This window comes from Acipenser ruthenus, chromosome 21 (assembly GCF_902713425.1).
Source record: "Acipenser ruthenus chromosome 21, fAciRut3.2 maternal haplotype, whole genome shotgun sequence".
Taxonomy (NCBI): Eukaryota; Metazoa; Chordata; class Actinopteri; order Acipenseriformes; family Acipenseridae; genus Acipenser; species Acipenser ruthenus.
Genome location: NC_081209.1, coordinates 4677513 through 4697106, shown reverse-complemented (window position 1 = coordinate 4697106; position 19594 = coordinate 4677513). Strand labels below are relative to the sequence as shown.

At 41.1% G+C, this 19594-nt stretch overlaps 2 protein-coding genes across 3 annotated transcripts in view; one reads left to right on the top strand and one right to left on the bottom strand.

Annotated features, from left to right (window-relative positions):
- The window catches only part of LOC117427104 (glutathione hydrolase 1 proenzyme-like), a 16936-nt gene extending 10234 nt beyond the window's left edge, over positions 1-6702 (top strand). For both annotated transcript variants that reach the window (XM_058994448.1, XM_058994449.1), the window contains 8 exons: positions 2077-2237; positions 2539-2688; positions 3252-3388; positions 3599-3786; positions 4092-4219; positions 4879-4991; positions 5593-5700; positions 6247-6702. In XM_058994448.1, coding sequence (XP_058850431.1) covers positions 2077-2237; positions 2539-2688; positions 3252-3388; positions 3599-3786; positions 4092-4219; positions 4879-4991; positions 5593-5700; positions 6247-6393 — 1132 coding nt within the window. In that variant the 3' untranslated portion in view covers positions 6394-6702. The remainder of the gene's footprint in view (positions 1-2076; positions 2238-2538; positions 2689-3251; positions 3389-3598; positions 3787-4091; positions 4220-4878; positions 4992-5592; positions 5701-6246) is intronic.
- LOC131699175 (glutathione hydrolase 5 proenzyme-like) lies at positions 6690-19594 on the bottom strand. The gene is given in 14 exon segments (XM_058995625.1): positions 6690-8373; positions 8918-9027; positions 9193-9305; positions 9608-9699; positions 10347-10528; positions 10788-10909; positions 11524-11644; positions 12060-12436; positions 13095-13255; positions 14570-14759; positions 14961-15056; positions 15555-15593; positions 15596-15655; positions 19211-19594. Coding segments are annotated over 14 exon segments (2010 nt in total). The 5' UTR covers positions 19410-19594; the 3' UTR covers positions 6690-8225.

The window sequence follows — 19594 nt, the reverse complement described above, 5'->3', positions numbered from 1 at the left end:
ACCCAATCAAAGAAAGAAACTAAAGCAGGGCTGTCCAATCACGGTCCTGGAGGGCCATTCCACTCCAGGTTTAACAGGTACCATTATATAATGAACCACTCCAGGGTTTGAACAAAGATCAGGAGTGGAAGGGCTAACTTTGGACACCCCTGAACTAAAGTACTAAAATCTTACAGAATATTTATTCTGGTTTTGAGGGTCTAAGCCAGGGGTTCTCAAACTCGGCCCAGCTCCTAAAGTTGCAGAAAAAATCGGTAACTGTTTAAGAGCTGAAAACAAGTAAAAAGGTCTAATGAAGCAAATGATCAGTTCATTTAAGGGTCTAGTTACAGACGCGCTCAAATTTGTTGGTACCCCTCCACAAAAAACGAAGAATGCACAGTTTTCTCTGAAATAACTTGAAACTGACAAAAATAATTGGCATCCACCATTGTTTATTCCATATTTAATAGAAATCAGACTTTGCTTTTGATTTTTTATTCAACATAATATTGTAAATAATAAAACAAATGAAAATGGCATGGACAAAAATGATGGGACCGCTAACCTAATATTTTGTTGCACAACCTTTAGAGGCAATCACTGCAATCAAACGTTTTCTGTAGCTCTCAATGAGACTTCTGCACCTGTTAACAGGTAGTTTGGCCCACTCTTCCTGAGCAAACTGCTCCATCTGTCTCAGGTTTGATGGGTGCCTTCTCCAGACTGCATGTTTCAGCTCTTTCCATAGATGTTCGATAGGATTCAGATCAGGACTCATAGAAGGCCACTTCAGAATAGTCCAATGTTTTGTTCTTATCCATTCTTGGGTGCTTTTAGCTGTGTGTTTTGGGTCATTATCCTGTTGGAGGACCCATGACCTGCGACTGAGTCAGAGCTTTCTGACACTGGGCAATACGTTTCGCTCCAGAATGCCTTGATAGTCTTGAGATTTCATTGTGCCCTGCACAGATTCAAGGCACCCTGTGCCAGGCGCAGCAAAGCAGCCCCAAAACATAACCGAGCCTCCTCCATGTTTCACTGTAGGTATGGTGTTCTTTTCTTTGAAAGCTTCATTTTTTCATCTGTGAACATACAGCTGATGTGACTTGCCAAAAAGCTCCAGTTTTGACTCATCTGTCCAAAGGACATTCTCCCAGAAGGATTGTGGCTTGTCAATATGCATTTTAGCAAAATCCAGTCTGGCTTTTTTATGTTTTTCTTTCAAAAGTGGAGTCCTCCTGGGTCTTCTTCCATGGAGCCCACTTTCGCTCAAAAAGCGACGGATGGTGCGATCAGAAACTGACGTACCTTCACCTTGGAGTTCAGCTTGTATCTCTTTGGCAGTTATCCTTGGTTCTTTTTCTACCATTCGCACTATCCTTCTGTTCACTCTGGGGTCGATTTTACTCTTGCGGCCGCGCCCAGGGAGGTTGGCTACAGTTCCATGGACCTTAAACTTCTTAATAATATTTGCAACTGTTGTCACAGGAACATCAAGCTGCTTGGAGATGGTCTTGTAGCCTTTACCTTTACCATGCTTGTCTATTATTTTCTTTCTGATCTCCTCAGACAACTCTCTCCTTTGCTTTCTCTGGTCCATGTTCAGTGTGGTGCACACAATGATACCAAACAGCACAGTGACTACCTTTCTCCATTTAAATAGGCTGAATGACTGATTACAAGATTGGAGACATGTGTGATACTAAGTAAAGAAACTAATTAGTTTGAAATATCACTATAATCCAATTATTTATTATCTTTTCTAAGGGGTACCAACAAATATGTCCAGGCCATTTTAGAGTATCTTTGTAGAATAAGCAATAATTCATCTCTTTTCACAGCTTCTTTGCTTTATTCTATGACATACCAAAGGCATGCAAGTATACATGATAAAATAGCTTTTAATTTCATCACTTTTCGGGAGGAATGAAGCATTATTTCAATGAGCTGTAAGGGTACCAACAAATTTGAGCACGTCTGTAAGTAATTGAGAGCTCAGCTGGAATGAAAACAGAAGACACAGGGGGTCCCCAGGACTGAGTTTGAGAAGCCCTGGTCTAGCAATGTTCCTAATTTTTCTAATTTTTGTTTCAGTGAAGTATTTTGTAACTCAGAGGGAAAAATCCTGAAGGAAAAAGACACAATTACATTTCCTAAGCTAGCAGAAACCTACAGAATTATAGCCGAGGAAGGCCCAGACGCCTTTTACAATGGATCTCTGGCACAGCAGATAGTCAAGGACATTCAAGCGGCAGGTAAAGCAGGCAGACACATGCTATGTATTATTTCTTAATTCAAGTCTTCAGCGAGTGCAAGATCATCCCTTTGCTTTGTTCTGCAGGGAGCATGATTTCTGTACAGCATGTATAAGAGACTTCCTGTTTAAAGCACAAGTACGACACACCCCTAATATTCATGAAGCTGTTCCAGAATGTTTCTTTAACAGCCCAGAACACTCCCAGAATGCACCATTGATTAAGAGACCAGAATGACTCCTCCTATTTAGAAGGTGTGTATATACTGTAGTTTTGAAGGCTGGTACTTCCTGTGTTACAGGTGGGATTATAACTCTGGAGGACCTCCGAAGCTATCTTCCTGAACTGACAGAGAATGCGCTACAAATCAATATCGGAGAATATAAATTGCGTGTCCCAGACGCCCCCTCCAGTGGTCCTGTACTTGGTCTCATCCTAAACATACTGGATGGTAAATATCCCCTTTCCAATTGTACTGCGCTTGTGATCCTTCCCGTTTCATTCATCCTTTTTGAATGGCGCTGGCTAGCTCTGCACATCATCTCTCTCTCTCTTCCTTTCTCTCTGTGGAAATGATTAATTGAGCCGCTCTCAGATCTCAGACACACACCCTAATCCTCCTAACTGGCTGTTTACAACATCCTTAATGAAGCTTTGCAGAATGAATGGGTGAACGGAACAATAATTGGCCATAAAACCCCAGTCAAAAATGTACCTCCCAGAGTCCATTTATGAATTCCCCATAAATCTGCCTGTGACATTGCAGTCCTTTCATCACCAGCACACCATTTCTAAACAATGGACAGAATCCATCACCTTTATTAGCATTAGCAACATGATCACTGGTGACCTTTTGGTGCATCTCGGGCTTGCTTTGAATGGCAGTTTTGAAACTTGATTGTACTGAAGTTATTGATCAGTAAGCATGAGGCACAGCAGTGTTTAATTAGACTTGCATAAGTTTTTTGAAAACCATGCCAGTGAAGTGTTTAAACCTTGTGTTTCTCATCCCAGGATATAACTTCTCCAAAGACAGCGTGTCAACCACAGAGAAGAAGATTCTGTCATACCATCGGATCCTGGAAGCCTTCCGGTTTGCATACGCCATGCGAAAAATGCTGGGAGACCCGCGCTACCTCAACATCACAGATGTAAATGGCCTGCTACCCTTCTTTTTTTACATGTCGATTGTGTCCGCCCGTCTGCCACACTATACGGGCGATGCCTTTCCTTTCATGACTTCTAGTCCCAATATTTGTATACGTTTCTTTTAATAAGTGTTGAGAGTTCTCGCGTTAAACTGTATTTGGATTTGTCCATTTTAAATTGATCCAGTTTATTTCTCTTTTTGTTTTCGGCAGCTCATACACAATATGACCTCTGATTATTTTGCTGATGATATAAGGAGTAAAATCTCAGACGACACGACCCACCCTGTCCAGTATTACAGTCCAGATTTCTACTTTCCTGATGACCATGGGACCTCACACCTCTCAGTTGTAGCTGAAGATGGGAGTGCAGTGGCAGCTACGAGCACCATCAACTTCTAGTAAGAGTCACGAGCAGTTTTCATTTTTTCACTGTAAGACATAACATTATATTTGGAGTGGGGTTAAGCTGTATGTAAACAATATTTGTGATTCTACAAACACATCCATTCATGAAATCTGAGTTAAGCTAATGAAACTTTAAGGCTGTCCAAACCTTTTGAAACGTCTGAATAAAAAAGTTTTTAGTTTTGTTTTTCTTTTTATCTTAAAAATTAGTAAAGTGAAGTGGCAATCAGGAAGACAAGCAAAACAATGTTTTGTAAAATCTTATTTTTTGTGTTTCTTTGGATTGTTTTTTTTATAGCTTTGGGTCGAGGGTACGCTCCCGAACGTCTGGTATACTATTTAACAACGAGATGGCTGATTTCAGTTTACCCATCTTCGAAAACGATTACGGGGTGCCTCCTTCACACAACAACTTCATCCAGCCAGGTGAGGTGATGTGCAGTCAGAGTATTATAATACCTTGTTTCTGTGAGCACGGATTGCTGATCCGGGTTCTCCCATAGTGCTCCTGATCCCCCATTGATAGTCTCCCTGAGTTTAGTGATAAGACTCAGTTTCCATGCAATGCCAGTTTTTGACGGATGTTGCCGGTTCTTTCCCAGCAAGCCGTGCGGCTAAGGTCACATTCCTTTGTTTACAAAACCAAAAGGATGGACACATCTGTTTGGAGCTTTTTATTACTAGTGGTACAAGAATATTAAAGCACAGAGAAACCTGTTCACCCTGGAGGTGGATTCAATGTTTACACCCACTTGTCATGTGATTGGTCAATGTTGTGTCGTACTTCCACTTGTCCTGCTCTGAAAATGGGCTAGAAAAATATCAGGTGCATCCAATTGGGGTTGGAACATGGAAACGCAGTACCACCGGCAGCAGGGTTTTCAACCCAGCTTGAGGTATAACAATGCCAGTGTACAACCTCTTCTAAAATCTGAGAAGAGAAAAGGCAAGGTTGAAGGTATCGAGTTATGCTTTAATAATCTTCTCAATAAGTCAATAGGTCAAGTGGACAAAACGGTTTTAAGTGTACTTGTCAATTCTGAAAATGAAGATCATATTACAATGTTTTTTTTTTTAACTGTCAGGTAAAAGACCCCTGTCCTCCATGTGTCCGTCCATTGTGTTTGACAAAAACAACGACGTCAAGATGGTGGTGGGTGCATCTGGGGATACAAAAATCACCACGGCAACGGCACTGGTGAGCAAACAGCCGGAGCCAATTAGTGCTCTTAGATTCCTTTGCTATGTCTTTATGTACCAGACTTGCTTGCTTTTCTTTGACCTTTCACAGACTGAAATAATTCCTAAAATCATTCTGCTATATAATTATTCAACTATTTAATTCTTTGAGCGAAATACCCATCCCCCTGCTATTACTTGCAGCAGTAGGAGGTCATATGTGACATCTTTAAGTTGTTTAGTAGGACAGATGGAAATACAGAAGTTAGTAAAGGAGCTTGTATGCCAGTTTTACAATACTGCCGTAGGAATTTAGCTTTATCTACCATGAGACTTGGAACATAACTTTTATACAGCGTATAATCTGAACTCTAGAACATAGTTCATTTTCCAAGGTAAGTAGAGTTAACCATAGCAGTTCATTCATTTGCTTGTTTGAATTGTCTATTGCAGCCAGCAGCTACTGTCTGGATAGGTGAAGAGTTTATTTAAGTCCTGTGAATTTTAAACTAGCACCTTGTAAACAACGTGTAGCGTGTATATAAAACACAAATGTAAATAGCATTATAAATTGGAGATTAGGCTTTGTTAAGCTTGTTAAAGTTGCATTTCTATTGCAGGTAATACTGAATGCGCTGTTTTTTGAGTACGACGTGAGAAAGGCTGTGACAGAACCCCGAATCCATCTCCTGTCCAACATCACAGTGCTGGAAAAGGACATGGACAAGGTGGGCTGCTTCTTTTTCACAAACCCTTTCTACTTTCTACTTCCCTTTCATCAGCTTGAGTCCTTCTGAGCAGTTCAAAGTTGAGAAGCATTTCAATTGACAATCTTACTCACTGAAACATCTCACATGATCTTTTGTTTCTGTCCATGATTGTGTTCTTGTACCCAGTTTTCTGCACTGCACCTCAACCACAGTAAAAGGTTTATATCATAATCCTAAAGTGTTTTTGTATGGAGACTATATTAATGAAACTGGACACCCTTTCTTTGTACCAAACACAAAAGGAAAGAGCTCAACGGCAACACATTCTTTTAATGATCCAAACAGAGCAGAGCAGATCTGAATATTGACACCTTTAATGTGTTACTGTTTTATTAGCATCACTAAACACAATCAATAATACAGGGGAAAGAGGTTTGCACAATATCAGCTAGGGTTGTGGTATTAAGATCTGCCATTGTTTAGATGATTAGGCATCTTAACAGTTTAGTGGTGAGAAGCAGGTTGTATCCAAGTCCTAATTTACATGTGCGATTGTGTTCTCAGAGTATAAAAGAAGGGCTTGAGTTGAAGCACCACGAGATAAATCAGACTATCGACTCCCAATCGATAGTGCAAGCCATCGTGCGCCACGGCAGTATGCTGCACGCAGAGTCGGACTACAGGAAGGGGGGCTACCCTGCGGGCTACTGAAGACCCTCTCACCCGCTCAGCTGCAGAACCTTGAGAAGCGGCTTCAATCACAAGACAAGGACCAGCAGCAGGGCACGCTCAGAACGGGGATTTCTTTACCAGAATCGGCTTGCACTGCTGGTAACGATCAGGACTTGCGGGTTTGCATTACTCACGCCTTTGAAGATTATTTTCCAGTGCAAGCCAGCATTCCTAAGTACCTTATGAGAACCAAACATGCTAAATGCAAGTGCAGCAATTCATAACTGAAACTGTGAGGCTGTTAATAATAAATGCACATAGTCTTTGTTTATTAAAGAAAATAAAACATATGGACTCATCGTCTAATTTGTACATATACAGTTAATAAATCCTTTTAACATGTACAAAAACAATGAGGTATAAAAATTACAATCTACATATTTAAATCAGTCCATGTGAACTTAATTGTAGTTGTCAACAGTGAAGCACAAAAAGACAAATGTAGTGAGAGGAGGGAACTCTGTAGCTCAGGGACGCTCTGCACGTGTCACCCTGTCAAAGAGCTGAAGTTCTTTTCAATGTAATGCCAGGGTTGCATTCCCTCTTAAAGAGGAAATAAGTGCACCACCAGACTGTCTGTCTTTGGAAAGTGCTCTCGACTCGGACATGTTTACTTGAAGGGGCTGTAAATGCTAAGTAAACGCAACTCAAGCGTTTGAGAGGTCCTATTTTTTTTTTTTTTTTTTTTTTTTTTTTAAAAAACAAAGAAATTTGATTTTAAAGCAGCTGATGGTCTGGGGCAAAAATAAAAGTCTTCGAGATACGATAACACTGCTGGAAGGGGGTTGCAGCTTGCTGTCTTTGACAGTTCAAGATGGACTGTTCACCTTTATCTAACAACTGGATACTTACTCTATATACTAATGGGATATTATACTCTGTTCATGAACCCACATTTAAACAAGCATATAAAACAAGCAGCATCAATCCCAGATCAAAGCGATGGAAGGTAGAGAGGATGAGCGGCAACATGTAATGAACTGTACGAGATACACATCCTAACAGACTGCCCGAGATCCTTCTGCCTCTTTAGCATGGGATACCCGGGGAATGGGTTGTCCCAATGTACTTGTCCCTTTGCCTGTGGGTCGAGTCTGCTGTTGCAGTTATCTGCGGGTTTCAGAGGCAATACCCCAAAAAGGAAAGGTTAACATTGAGTGGCACAGTATATTTCAGTCAATACCGTACTACAGTAGATACAGAACAGGATGCTCACAAAATCATATGTAGACACACCTTTCACAAGCTGCATTGCAAGAAACTATACAGGCGACAACGATATAGCAACACAACAGCACACATGACACATCCACAGCACAGTACAGTGTGTACATGGGACTGTGTAGGTCTGTTACCAGATATTCCCCAGTTCTCCACAATATATGTCAAATTAAAAGTATCTTAGCATTTAAACTCTAGAATACACTGGTCTTGATAACAGCCAGCCTGTATTGGCATATGGGCCAATGTACTGTACAGTATGTACACATTTCACATTTTGGGTCTGATCCAAATGGATCCTATAATAGAACACGTGCTGAATTCACGTTGTTGGCGCTCATGAATGACTCAAGGATGTAAAGGACAGCAGGAGCTGTGCCATTTCCTTGCCAGATGGTAATTATTCCAACTTGGTTGATGGTTTTGTGATGTTGACTGTCCAATGAGCTCAGGCCTCCAGGGCAAGAAGGCTAATCACCAAGGCAGTGTGCCACATAGACTCCTCACACCTTCTTTGCAAAACCACATGCAGTGTGGCCTTGGTTTTCCAGGAGCAGCCTGGTCTATGGAGCCAGGCAGGTATCAGCTTGTTAATATCCAGCTGCAACACCCTTCTTTCTGGCATCTGACACTGCAGCGATGCACCCCCCTTGCTTTGATACGGCATTCACCACATTGAAAAAGTGAGCGCTTTCTGTCACCGTGTGGCCCATCGCTCTCAGCTCCTCTTTCACAGTCTAAAAAAAAAAACATATTAAATCTCAGAGCTATTTAATCCATTTTGTCATCAGCACTTATTTTTTTCAGGAACAAGAAACACATCCAATAAAGTAACCAAACTAGATTTTATTTCAGGGACCTGGATTTTGAGTTGTTTCTTATTCCTTTTAGATGTTTAATTAGTGTTTTTTTCATTCAGAAAAAAATACTAATTGCAAATTGCAAGACATACATGGTAGACACAGAATCACATGTGGAAATACAAAAGATGCCAGCAACTTTCCACAGTCCTGCCAGCATTTCATTTTGTAATTAACCTTCCTGCTGTATTGTAACAGAACCATGTGTGTAACTACTGTGTTATTACAGTGTGTGTTACCCTGTAATTAAAGAAACCAACAACTGTCTAGAAAAATGTCATGACTATCAAACTGTATTGGTCTTCAGAAACAACGACTGAATTGAATGTCTCCCCTCACCCCCTGAGCATTTAAAACTCATTAGTTTGCTGTGTGGAATCTGCTTTTTGAGACACAAAAAAAAGACACATTGTGAGAGTAACGTGCTGAAGTTCTTCTCAAACTGCACTTCGTTCGTCGGGGTCACATACAACACTGGAGCACCTATTGCGTCTTTCAAATCATAGCCCAGCCAGAGATGATTCATGATAACCTGGGATAAAGTTCAGAAACAGGAGATGGGTTTGATTATACGACACATTCCAGTTATTCTGTGACAGGAGCTCCACACAGCTTTCAATAAGCAAGAGTAGTTATATAGAGCAGAGAACAACACGTGGATACGAGCGAACACAAACCATCGTGTGCTGTAGCTGACCTGAGCAGTGCTGCTGGTTATCTTACTCCCTCCAGACCCACCGATCACCAGCATGGAGTTTCTGCTCTTGTTGACAAACACAAGGGGAGCTACCGATGAAGGAGGCTGTTCTCCTGAAAATAAAACACCATGCATCAGGACAAACACATTGAAATAAGAAGAACCAAGAGCTAGTAAATAGCAGTGAACACCAACAGGACAAACACACCTGGGCTCAATGGAATTACTAGCCTCCTGCTGTACACTACCAACAATCATACATTTTTTTTTTTTTTTTTTAAATGATTGTCAGTAGCTCTGGTCACCCATGGGTTATATCAAATCTTCAGTTTGATACTAGTTTACTGTACAGCAGGATAACTCTCTCAAATAAATAAAAAAAAAGATTCAAAAAAGAAGAAAATAAAAAGCTTACCTGGCAAAATGCTTGTTTCTTTCCCACAGAAGTCAGCAAGCTCGTTATTGAAAATCACACCCGTCTTTGGAGAATACACCATTGAGCCAAAGCTAGAAAAATAAGATGTGGCACTTTGAGGACACAGTGCAGTACACGTTTCGCTAAAGTTCCCTTATTACATTTACACAAATTTATTCACGATTTCTTGGATCAATAACTTCCACCATTGTGAAATTAACTATGGGTCCAACGTTTAGAGTGGAGGGTGAACCAACAGTGGTTCGAATCCCACTTGTGCCAGTCTAACAGGCATTGCTGTGTGATGCACTGCCGTTACAGAGTCTGCCCCCTGCTGGTGAGATGAGGTTACAAGCTCTAAATACACGAATGCAGACGAGCCCGGCTCTTTTGCATAGTGGCTGAGATGCTCGCTTCCATCCTGTAACCTAATCTTGACTGTATTACTTGTATTGTAACACTTGAAATGTATTTGCTTATGATTGTAAGTCGCCCTGGATAAGGGCGTCTGCTAAGAAATAAATAATAATAATAATAATAATAATACAGCCCCCTCTACTGACAGGTCCAGATATAGAGGCCCTTTCTCCTGTGCTCAGGTTCATTGGATGACGTGTGGTCGCCCGTTGACCTACAGCACTCGTGATTCGTAAGAAGGTTGCAGTGATGTGCATTCCGATAGGGCGTTCCAAACTGGGGGAGGAGCTGAAACACTCCCAGCAAACCTTGTGATGCTTACATGTGGTTGATGGTGCTGGTGACAGAGACGGCACTCCCATCCTCCGCGAGGACAGACACGTGGGTAGTGCCCACAGAGTCTCTGCCAGGGGAACGAGAGTAATACTGGAGAGGGTGGGTGCGGTCGTCGTGGATCAGTTTTCTAATACGATTGGCAAAACCTTCAGATATCAAGTTTTGGACCTTTACAAAACAAATGAGAAATCAGTCAAAGAGCTCTTAACATTGCAGACCAGTACAGTGTACAGGGAAAACGGCAGATCACTTTCGCCATATAGGGAAAGTAACTCAGCAGACCAGTGAAGTCATTAATACAATATCAGTTTAGACACGGAAATGATGAAATGAGTTATTCTCGGTTTTCCTTAAGAGTACAACACAAATAAAAACAAATCCCAAAGATTTGAAGCTTGTAACTGCAGATATTTGATCAGTTACTGACTTCTTCAGCACTCATGCTGGGATTTCTCTTCTGGCCATTTCCAAATTTGAGAGCCTCGATGATGCGGTGGTAGGTAAGGGTTCTATTCGCTCCCTTCAGAGAGTCGGGAGTTAATCCGAACCCTGGAGGAGAGGCAAGGAAACAAAAGAGACGCAGCGCATTTCTGAGCAGCTCCTTGGGAAGCAGGGTTTCAAACAATACATGTGCAAAAACGCATCCTCACACATGTGACACGGGGGCAACTGTTGAAACACCTCCGTTTTAACAAATTAATTTCTATGCTGATGTGAACAGGTTGCTATAGAAAGTACCATGACAGGCAGCAAAAAAAATGTCTGGTCTTTGTAATGAATTGGCATCTCAGTGCATTTAATTGAATGAAGAGGCAAGGGCTGGAAGTGAACCACAAACTATGTTTCAAAGACAAACGCCTAACCATTCAACTGAAGAACAAGCTCTATAGATGACAGGCAAGTACAGACCTTATGCTGATGTCAGTATTATTAACTCATCAGCTGCTAGGAGGAGATTCATTACATCTTATATTCCAATAGAAAAAAAATAGCATAAACATGCACCCTTAAATACAAATCCAGAGGGTCTAACAGTCACTTAGAAAAAATTGGAACATATACTGCACTGGAGTGACTAATATTAAACTTGTGTGTGCCGTTTAAAAACAGGTCCATTCTATTACTGATCTTCCCAAATGCTAGCAGGTATTCATCCACAGTACCTTCCACGACTTTGAGTATGAAGCTGAGAACGGCGCCCCCTGCTGGCGGGGGTGGCATGTTGTGACACGGTGAATGGTGTGGTGCTGTAGAAAGTGAATGTCCAGACTGAATTCTCCCAAAAACAAAAAGGTTTTAATAATTAACAAACAAAAAGATCATAAAATAAATCCACTTGGAAAAATAAATAATAATAATAATAATAATAATAATAATAATAATAATAATAATAATAATAATAAATAATAAGCCCCAGTACCAGCGATGGTAATGGGGCAAAACTCAGCAACATCCAGCACAAAAACACACTCCAATAACCACAGTCCTCCGTGCACGAAAATGTGCTCTTCTTTTCCAGGGTTTGTGGTGCGTGCGCTGTGCTGTGAAGTGCTGTGCGATGAGGGGCGTGCTCTGGGGTAAGTGCTGGCTCGCTGGCTACAGCCTCCCGTCCTCCTGCTCCTCTGTTGACACACAAACACAAAACACGTAATCACAAAAAACAAACACCGGCTCCGGCCGATCGCTTTTTAACTCAGCGCAAGGGGAGGTTTTGACGTAGCTGCTTCCCCTTTGTACCCAGCAAACTCCTCCCTCCAGTCAAAGCGTTGCCTGGTTTCTCCAATAGAGGGCTGCCCCGCAGCCTACTGCACTGGAATCGTCCGGAGTACTTGCAGCTACGCGCCCCTCCTAATATGGTCACCTTCCGGTTTCCACCTACCACCGAGGTGGCAGATCTAGGAGGCAGCGTACCTTCCCCCTTACACAGCGCCCTTTCTAATCGGGAGGGAGATTTACAGCATCGATCCTTTCTCTCTCTATCACACATGTATATTAAATAACCACCCGTCTCAACTTGCAGGGGATCTTGGATTTTGGCTTTGAAGTTTTCAAAGTCTTCAGCAGTCAGAGTTCCACCTGAAGTGTACAGAAACAAGGAGAAAAACACATGCTGCACATTACAAAGGGACAGCAACTGGATTTTTTATTGTAAAATGCACAGAATTAGTCGTCAAAACATTTTTATTGATGTTACTTTGGTTACACTTGACATGAAGTGTCTCGAATAATCGTTGTGCAGAATGAAATAATGATCTCGTCACTGGATCAGTTTGAACCCAGCATAGTTCATAACAATATTCACTCGCTATTCCACTGTAGTTCGTCACAAGGGAATTTTGAATCAGATTAAAGGTAAGCAAGTGAGACTAATCTGATTATAGTCTGATCTTCAACACCTGTGCCTGTTTCCATGTAATGAAAAACAACACGTCAGCCGCAGCAATGACCTCAGACACAATGCAGCTGTCTGCAGGTAAGCAAGGTGAGACTAACAATCAGGAGGGACCCAGAAGCATGTTTCAATGGATCTTCAGTAGAGAATATTGCTGTGAGCCATGAGGAACTTCTGGAAAATACATTTCAAGAATGCAATGAAAAACTGAAAGAAACGAACAAACAAAAAAAAAAAAACCCAAATGAAACGTGGGCAAGAACGTTGTTTAGCTCAGTGACTAGGACCTCCTGTGTGGTGCACTGCTTTCCTCATTGTCTGTACTATACAGTCCTGAGTTACCTTGGCTCTTTGTGTCTTGCACCATTGCCTCTACTAGCGGTCCCTTGTAGAAAGCATCGGGCCCGTGATCAGCAATGAGTTCCAGCGTGTCGGCCAGCTTGGGGTACCGAACTATCTGACCTTCCTTTAAGACTTCCCCTTTGTCATCACAGAACACCGCACTGCACAAAACAAAGTACCGGATTAGCAAGAACATTCAAAGACATATTCTACTCAAAAGACTACCAACATGCCCACTCCCTTATAACAGTTTACCATGGTAATTGTGCAGTTTTTACTTAGCTTTTCCCCCATGGCTACACTATGTATAGTTTACCATGTTTATTAATATGCTTTACCATACCTCGCTTTTCTTTACAATGCTTACCTATGCGTTGCCATGCTTTCACTGTGCTTTATTACACTTTGCTATACTTTTAGTATGGAAAACATTTTAAGTGCTAACACAGAAGAGGACGGGCACTGCAGCATGTGGTGTTGGTGGAGATCTCAGCTTAAAAAAGTAGGGCCTCTCCGATTATCTGTAAATTGCAAAGGACTCTACAGTTCTACATTTTTTTAGCCGAGAAAGGAAATATATTTTAGACCGAAGCCAGAGTAACTGACAGAGCAGGTGTTGTATATCAAAAATCAGCTCTCTTCATAAACGCTCATGTAAACCAATGAGAAGAACCGTGCAGTACACAAAGCATGTATTATTAGTTTTAATCACCTCACATATTTGAAGGATTAGAAAAGCAGGGAGCATGAGATCATATACTATTAACCTTAGAAGAGTAACAGTACAACTAGATTATTAAATTTTAGCAATAAGGGCTGACTAAAAAGCCAGATGTTTTAAGTTTAATTAAGCCTTATTGACGCACGAAGCGAAAGAAAATCACTATAAAACGGAGAAGAGAACAGATTAGTATCGGTTTTAAAGTTTGTAGATACAGACTGAAAAGCTCATCCATCTTTTGCTTTAGGACGTAGTGGTGAGCACTAGAAGACTCATAAGACACACTTGTAGCTATTTTTCTATATAAAATTGATGCTGTTAGTTTGTACAGACAATGGACCGACCAGACTGTCTATGGGCTAGGATCAGATTTTGTCTGTAGCTGCCTGATCATTTAATAAAGCGAAGGCGTGCCTATATATATCCTTCGCAGAGTATATAATGAATCAGGGTGTGTGTATATATATATATATATATATATATACACACACACACACTCAGATTCGTTAAACTTTCAGTAAACTGAGTGTGTGACTTTTCTTGATTACGTTGTCTGGATATGCCAATATCTGTAAGTAACTATGCATCGCAACTGCTGCAGAAGGAGGTTAAGTGACTTGCTCAGGGTCACACACAGTGGCTGAGCCGGGATTTGAACCGGGAACCTCCTGGTAACAAGCCCTTTTCTCTAACCACTGGACCACCAAGCCTCAGATGTCCTGATGCAAGAGGCTTGCATGGTCGACATCCTTACCATAGTGATGAATTTGTAATACTTCTTGAAACATATCTGAGGTACAAGCCCAGTGTTACAGGGATGGGGAAGCCTTGTCTTGCCAGCTCGATGGCAGGTTGAAACAGAATTCTCCAGGGTAACTTGCCATACAGCCTGTGTGCCTCTGCGTAGCCTCGGATCTCTCCTGGCACACCCATCCACTTGGAGCCTGCCGTGGGACAAACAGAGGATCAAAGGTGCTGCAGTAACAAAACCAGGGAATGTTACATTCTAACAAGTCTGTGTTAAGGGAACCGGTTTTAATGCCATAGAGATGTGTTATATAGAGTGAAGCTGCAGCACCATCTAGTGCACAGCCATGTATTGTCATAAAAAAGATGCTTCTAATCAGATTGGACAGTTACTGTACCTGGCATCAACTGAAAGGTCTTTGGACATTCTCCCAACAGGTCGGGTTTGACGTTTCTCTGGACAGTTTCTCGTGCATTTATGATTTTAACTGTACCTGAAATGCAGAACAGGGAACTGTAAAAGATTCTGTATCTATCTCTTTCCAATACGTCATCTGTTACATGTTTAATATCCTATCCTGTTATGATTCTCTCGTGTTGTGGATGCTTGCATCATCATTAACCACGCTCATTAACTAGTAAACTGCCGAACTGACATGCCGATACATTATATATCAACCTGATACTCACTTCTGTGGATGCAAACACTACTCTATTACATCATCTATGTACAGTGAAGTTAGCATTAAAAAAACACACACTACTAATGCATTCTAAACCACTGCAGTACAATCCTATTCAAATGCAAACCACAAGGAGGTCATTTAGCCACACTTTCCTTTCCAAGGGAGTCAGACCTGACAGGGCTGTTCATCTCCAGACAGGAGACTAGTCTCTCTGTTGCATAAGGTTGCAAGCCCGCCCCCTTTCATTATCCCTACTTTCTTAATTACAATATAATAAAACATTGTAAATCAAGTACGTCGACTTACCGTTGGCGTTGTAAACTGTGAAAATCACTCCTCCACCATGCTCTGCGGATTCATCAACGAGGTGCACAGCAGTGCTGCAATGGCGCCATCTACTGCCGAACCTCCCACATACAGCATGTCACTGCAAAAGACGGCTCATTGCAGATCACTCTTCATTGCACCAAATATGTATATAAATATATAAAGAAGATCTTTGATAGCACACAGATACGAGTTCTCCCAGAATTGCATTTTACGTAGTTTGACGTCGTTGCATTTTGCGAGCCCCAAGGGTTTTGAAGCAAGTATATGTCTGTGTGTCTTACTGCAAGAATAAATTTCACCCACTTCAGTTTTAACCTACTGTGTGGTTGCACTTTAACCGGTACAATGGAGGGAAAAAAGCTATGTCCCATCTATTAAAATAAATAGTGCTATAAAAACCAACCAAACTTTTCTGCCCAAGGTAAATAAGGAAAGACACTGAAAGTTTGTATCGCTTTTACTGTACTTTCAAACCCTTATCACGGGTCTCAGTTTCACATGCTTATCGTGATCCACAGACTGGCTGCAGCAGGAATGGCGGGATAGATAAAAAAAAATAATATGTAAACTTGCAGCTAGTCATGCTGAATACGTTTACTACTGACATTAAGGAAACTGCACTACTCGAACCATTTGGGAAAGAAAATAAATGTGTATGAAGCGATTTGGTCTGGTTGTTTTGTACACAAAAAAGTTAAAAAAAAAAAAAAAGTCTAATATATATAAAAAAAAATCTATGCCACGCAGTGGGTATATATAAAGAAAAGGAGCCTACATAACAACGACTCTGCCAATGGGCTCTGAGTGGTAATGGTTTAACTGAACAATCGTTCATCTTACAGCATCAACACATTTTTTCTTTGTGCAGTGAAGTCTTCCTGTCGGCTACTTAAATCATTCAGCAGCAAGTCGGTTTCCATGTCGTGCTTGGAGAGGTTTCAAAAGGGTTTTAAAAAAACACATGGCTCGTGCACAGGACTTCTTAACCCATCTGCACCCCATTCATTAACTGAACTTACCTGGTATTTTCTTTGTGTATATATATATATATATATATATATATATATATATATACACACACATTTTGTTAACTGCAAAGAGGTGCAGTGTGGCTTTTCAGTGTAAATAAAGTTTTACTGGCAACTATACAGCCGTCACCAGCATCCCCACATAGGCCTGTAACATGTTACAGCTGGAATCGCTAAGCACAGTTTACGAGCACTACGCAGAATAGTGTTACATGAAGACAGCGCCAGGATACACGGCACGGAAGGTCACTGTAGACTAGGGAAGAGCGGATTTGGGATTATACTAATCGTGTTCATGTAGCATTTTTTTAAATGCACATGGAGGCAAGTGGATTGCTTACTATACTAAACAAGAGAACGATAGCAAAGAATGTGGTCTTTGTAATGTAGACCTGTGCTCAGTTCGTTTCATCAGGCGCAACAGAAGCACAGTAGCACTTTTAAATACGTCACTGAGTCAATACAGCATGCTGTTCAAATGCATACAATGCCTCTATTCATAAAGCTTTGGCACGTGGTTTTGTAGCAATTCCCATGCTACATAATGTGGGTGTAAGTCTCACCCACCTGTCACTTTAATTAGGGTCAGTAGCCTGGCCAGGTTTAAACTTCATTTCCCATAGTTCCTTGCAACCACCCTCTGTTCATCCTCTCTCCCCATTGGCTCATTCAGATTTCCACCCCTCCAATCTCAGAGCTCCTTAGTAGCCAGCACTTGTATTAAAGCTGGCTAATCAGGCCTGAGGAAGACTCCTCTTCTCAGAGGAATCCATTAAATTACAGCATTTTCTTTACTTAAATTTCAGTGAATCCATTACCATCCTTAGATAATTCCAGTGCATCTGTTTATTTTCTTTTGTTACTGCACTTTGTCTAAACTCCTCTTTTTGTTTTCACTGTTACTTGTTTAAGTTTAGCTGTTTTTCTAGGTCTGTTTAGTGTTTGTTGTTTTATGTGTGACAGCCTCCATTTTTTCCTGATCGTCCTGATTTTTTTCCAAACAACTGTTCACCATTCAACTCAACGCTACTGGACAGTCTCAACAATTTCAACATACTCAATGTTTTCAACCTTCTACAATCACCATCATTTCGGGACACTTTGCTGGACTGCCTTATTTGTGGGTGAGATCATTTCTTTTTTGTTTGGATTTTTTCTACTTTAATTTGATACTTTGTTTCCTGTATTTGTTATTTTGTTACTTTGTATGGATTTCAATTACCCTGCTATTACTGGACTTGTTGGGCCTACCTATCATTTTCCCACCATTGCCATAGAGACTGTTACATGTAATTGTTTCCACAAGCCACTGTTTTTCATCTGTATCTATTTATTTATCCTTGGTCTTTATCTGTGTGTGTTGTGTTTGTGAGTGTGGGTTTATTGGAGACCCTCCGGACACTACATTAATTTCTATTTGGTGAATCTGTTTAGCCTTCTGTTTGTCCCTACATACTTATCTGTACCATCTTATTTCTTACCTGATACCTGCAATTATTTGAATTCCTTTCTTATCATTATTCATTTCATTCATTTGTTCATTTTTTCATTTGTTGACATTATTGTTCACAATAATAAACCGATTGTTCGTGAAATTGACACCTCTGACGTCCCTGCTTTTGCTGTCTGTCACTCTTGCTGACTTATTTAATTATAGGAATAGGGCCAGTAGTATCTCCTTAGGGAGGACAGTGCAACTGCTTCTCAGTTGTGCAGAGTGATCGTTACAGTTTATTTCAACACCGTTTTTTAAATGGCATTAAAGCTAGGTGAATAGAGCCCGGTATTACTAACTTTTTTCAAAATCAACTTTTGGGTAGGAAAACGCTACAAACACCTCAGACTAGAAACCACTACAGCAAGCTCAAATATCTTCATTGATTTTTCTTGTTGTTGTATAAATTCTTAGCACATGTGAATATCTTCTTAATGAACTGAAGCTTTCAGATGAGAGATCTCCCAGGACTCTGACCCTACAAATACCAGTACAGTAAAATGCTCCAAGTAGTGATAAAAATCAGAACCTTCCTCAAAAAATCCACATTGCAGTAGCAATATCTTTTTAATGTGACACATGCAAAGGAAAACTAGCATGTCTCTTATTAGCGGTGCAAACATACTGTAGCGTGCACGGGGGTAGGGGGTCAGGACTGGTAGATGACAATCTTTGAAGACATAAGCCCGACATACGCTCCTGCAAGACAGCCGACTCTTTTGTACAGCGGTATCGGCGCTATGCTTCAGAGCGAGATCGTTATAATACTATATGTTATAGTTTCTAATCCTCCACTTTAAATAACAATTACATTTGCCGACACCTTCTGTTTTTGCACAGACTAACTTGCAAGCTAATAATTAGCTTCATCAATAAATTCTTAAAACAAACACAGGACCATTATTTCCTGTAAAGATCCCTGAAGGATTGCGCATGTTTGAACCAGTATGCGGGACAGGACAAGGGGGTAAGAAAGCATACACTCGGATCACTAAAAGTCTTTCAAGGTTCGTTCCAAAGTGGGTCTGGTAGTGTAGCGCTTGACCAGATGTACTGCATGAATACAGCACCACGGTGTTGTGCAGTGGAACATATTATCGGACAGATACATTCTACTTTACACACTTGCCTGCCGATTTCTGAACAGACCTCCGAGTCGGCAGCCACAGCAACATACCTGAAGCAATCCCTGTCTTTGGGTAAGCGTCTGGACTTCACAACCAAAGTGGCGATCAAAGCAACGGCCACAGTCACAATGAGCAGAATTAAAAACACACCGCAACAAGCCTTGGTCCGAGTGATCGCCATCTCGAGGATTGCACAGAGTCGGGCGTATAAAAAGGCTGACTTTGGCGTCTGTACTGTTGGCAGGCGCTTTTATGTTCAGAGTAGAGGGCTGGACACTCCCCCTCGGTTGACTATCCACTGAATAAACACCTTCATGAAATGCAGCAATGTGTCAGGAAAGGGAGTTACTTTAAAACCAGATTAAA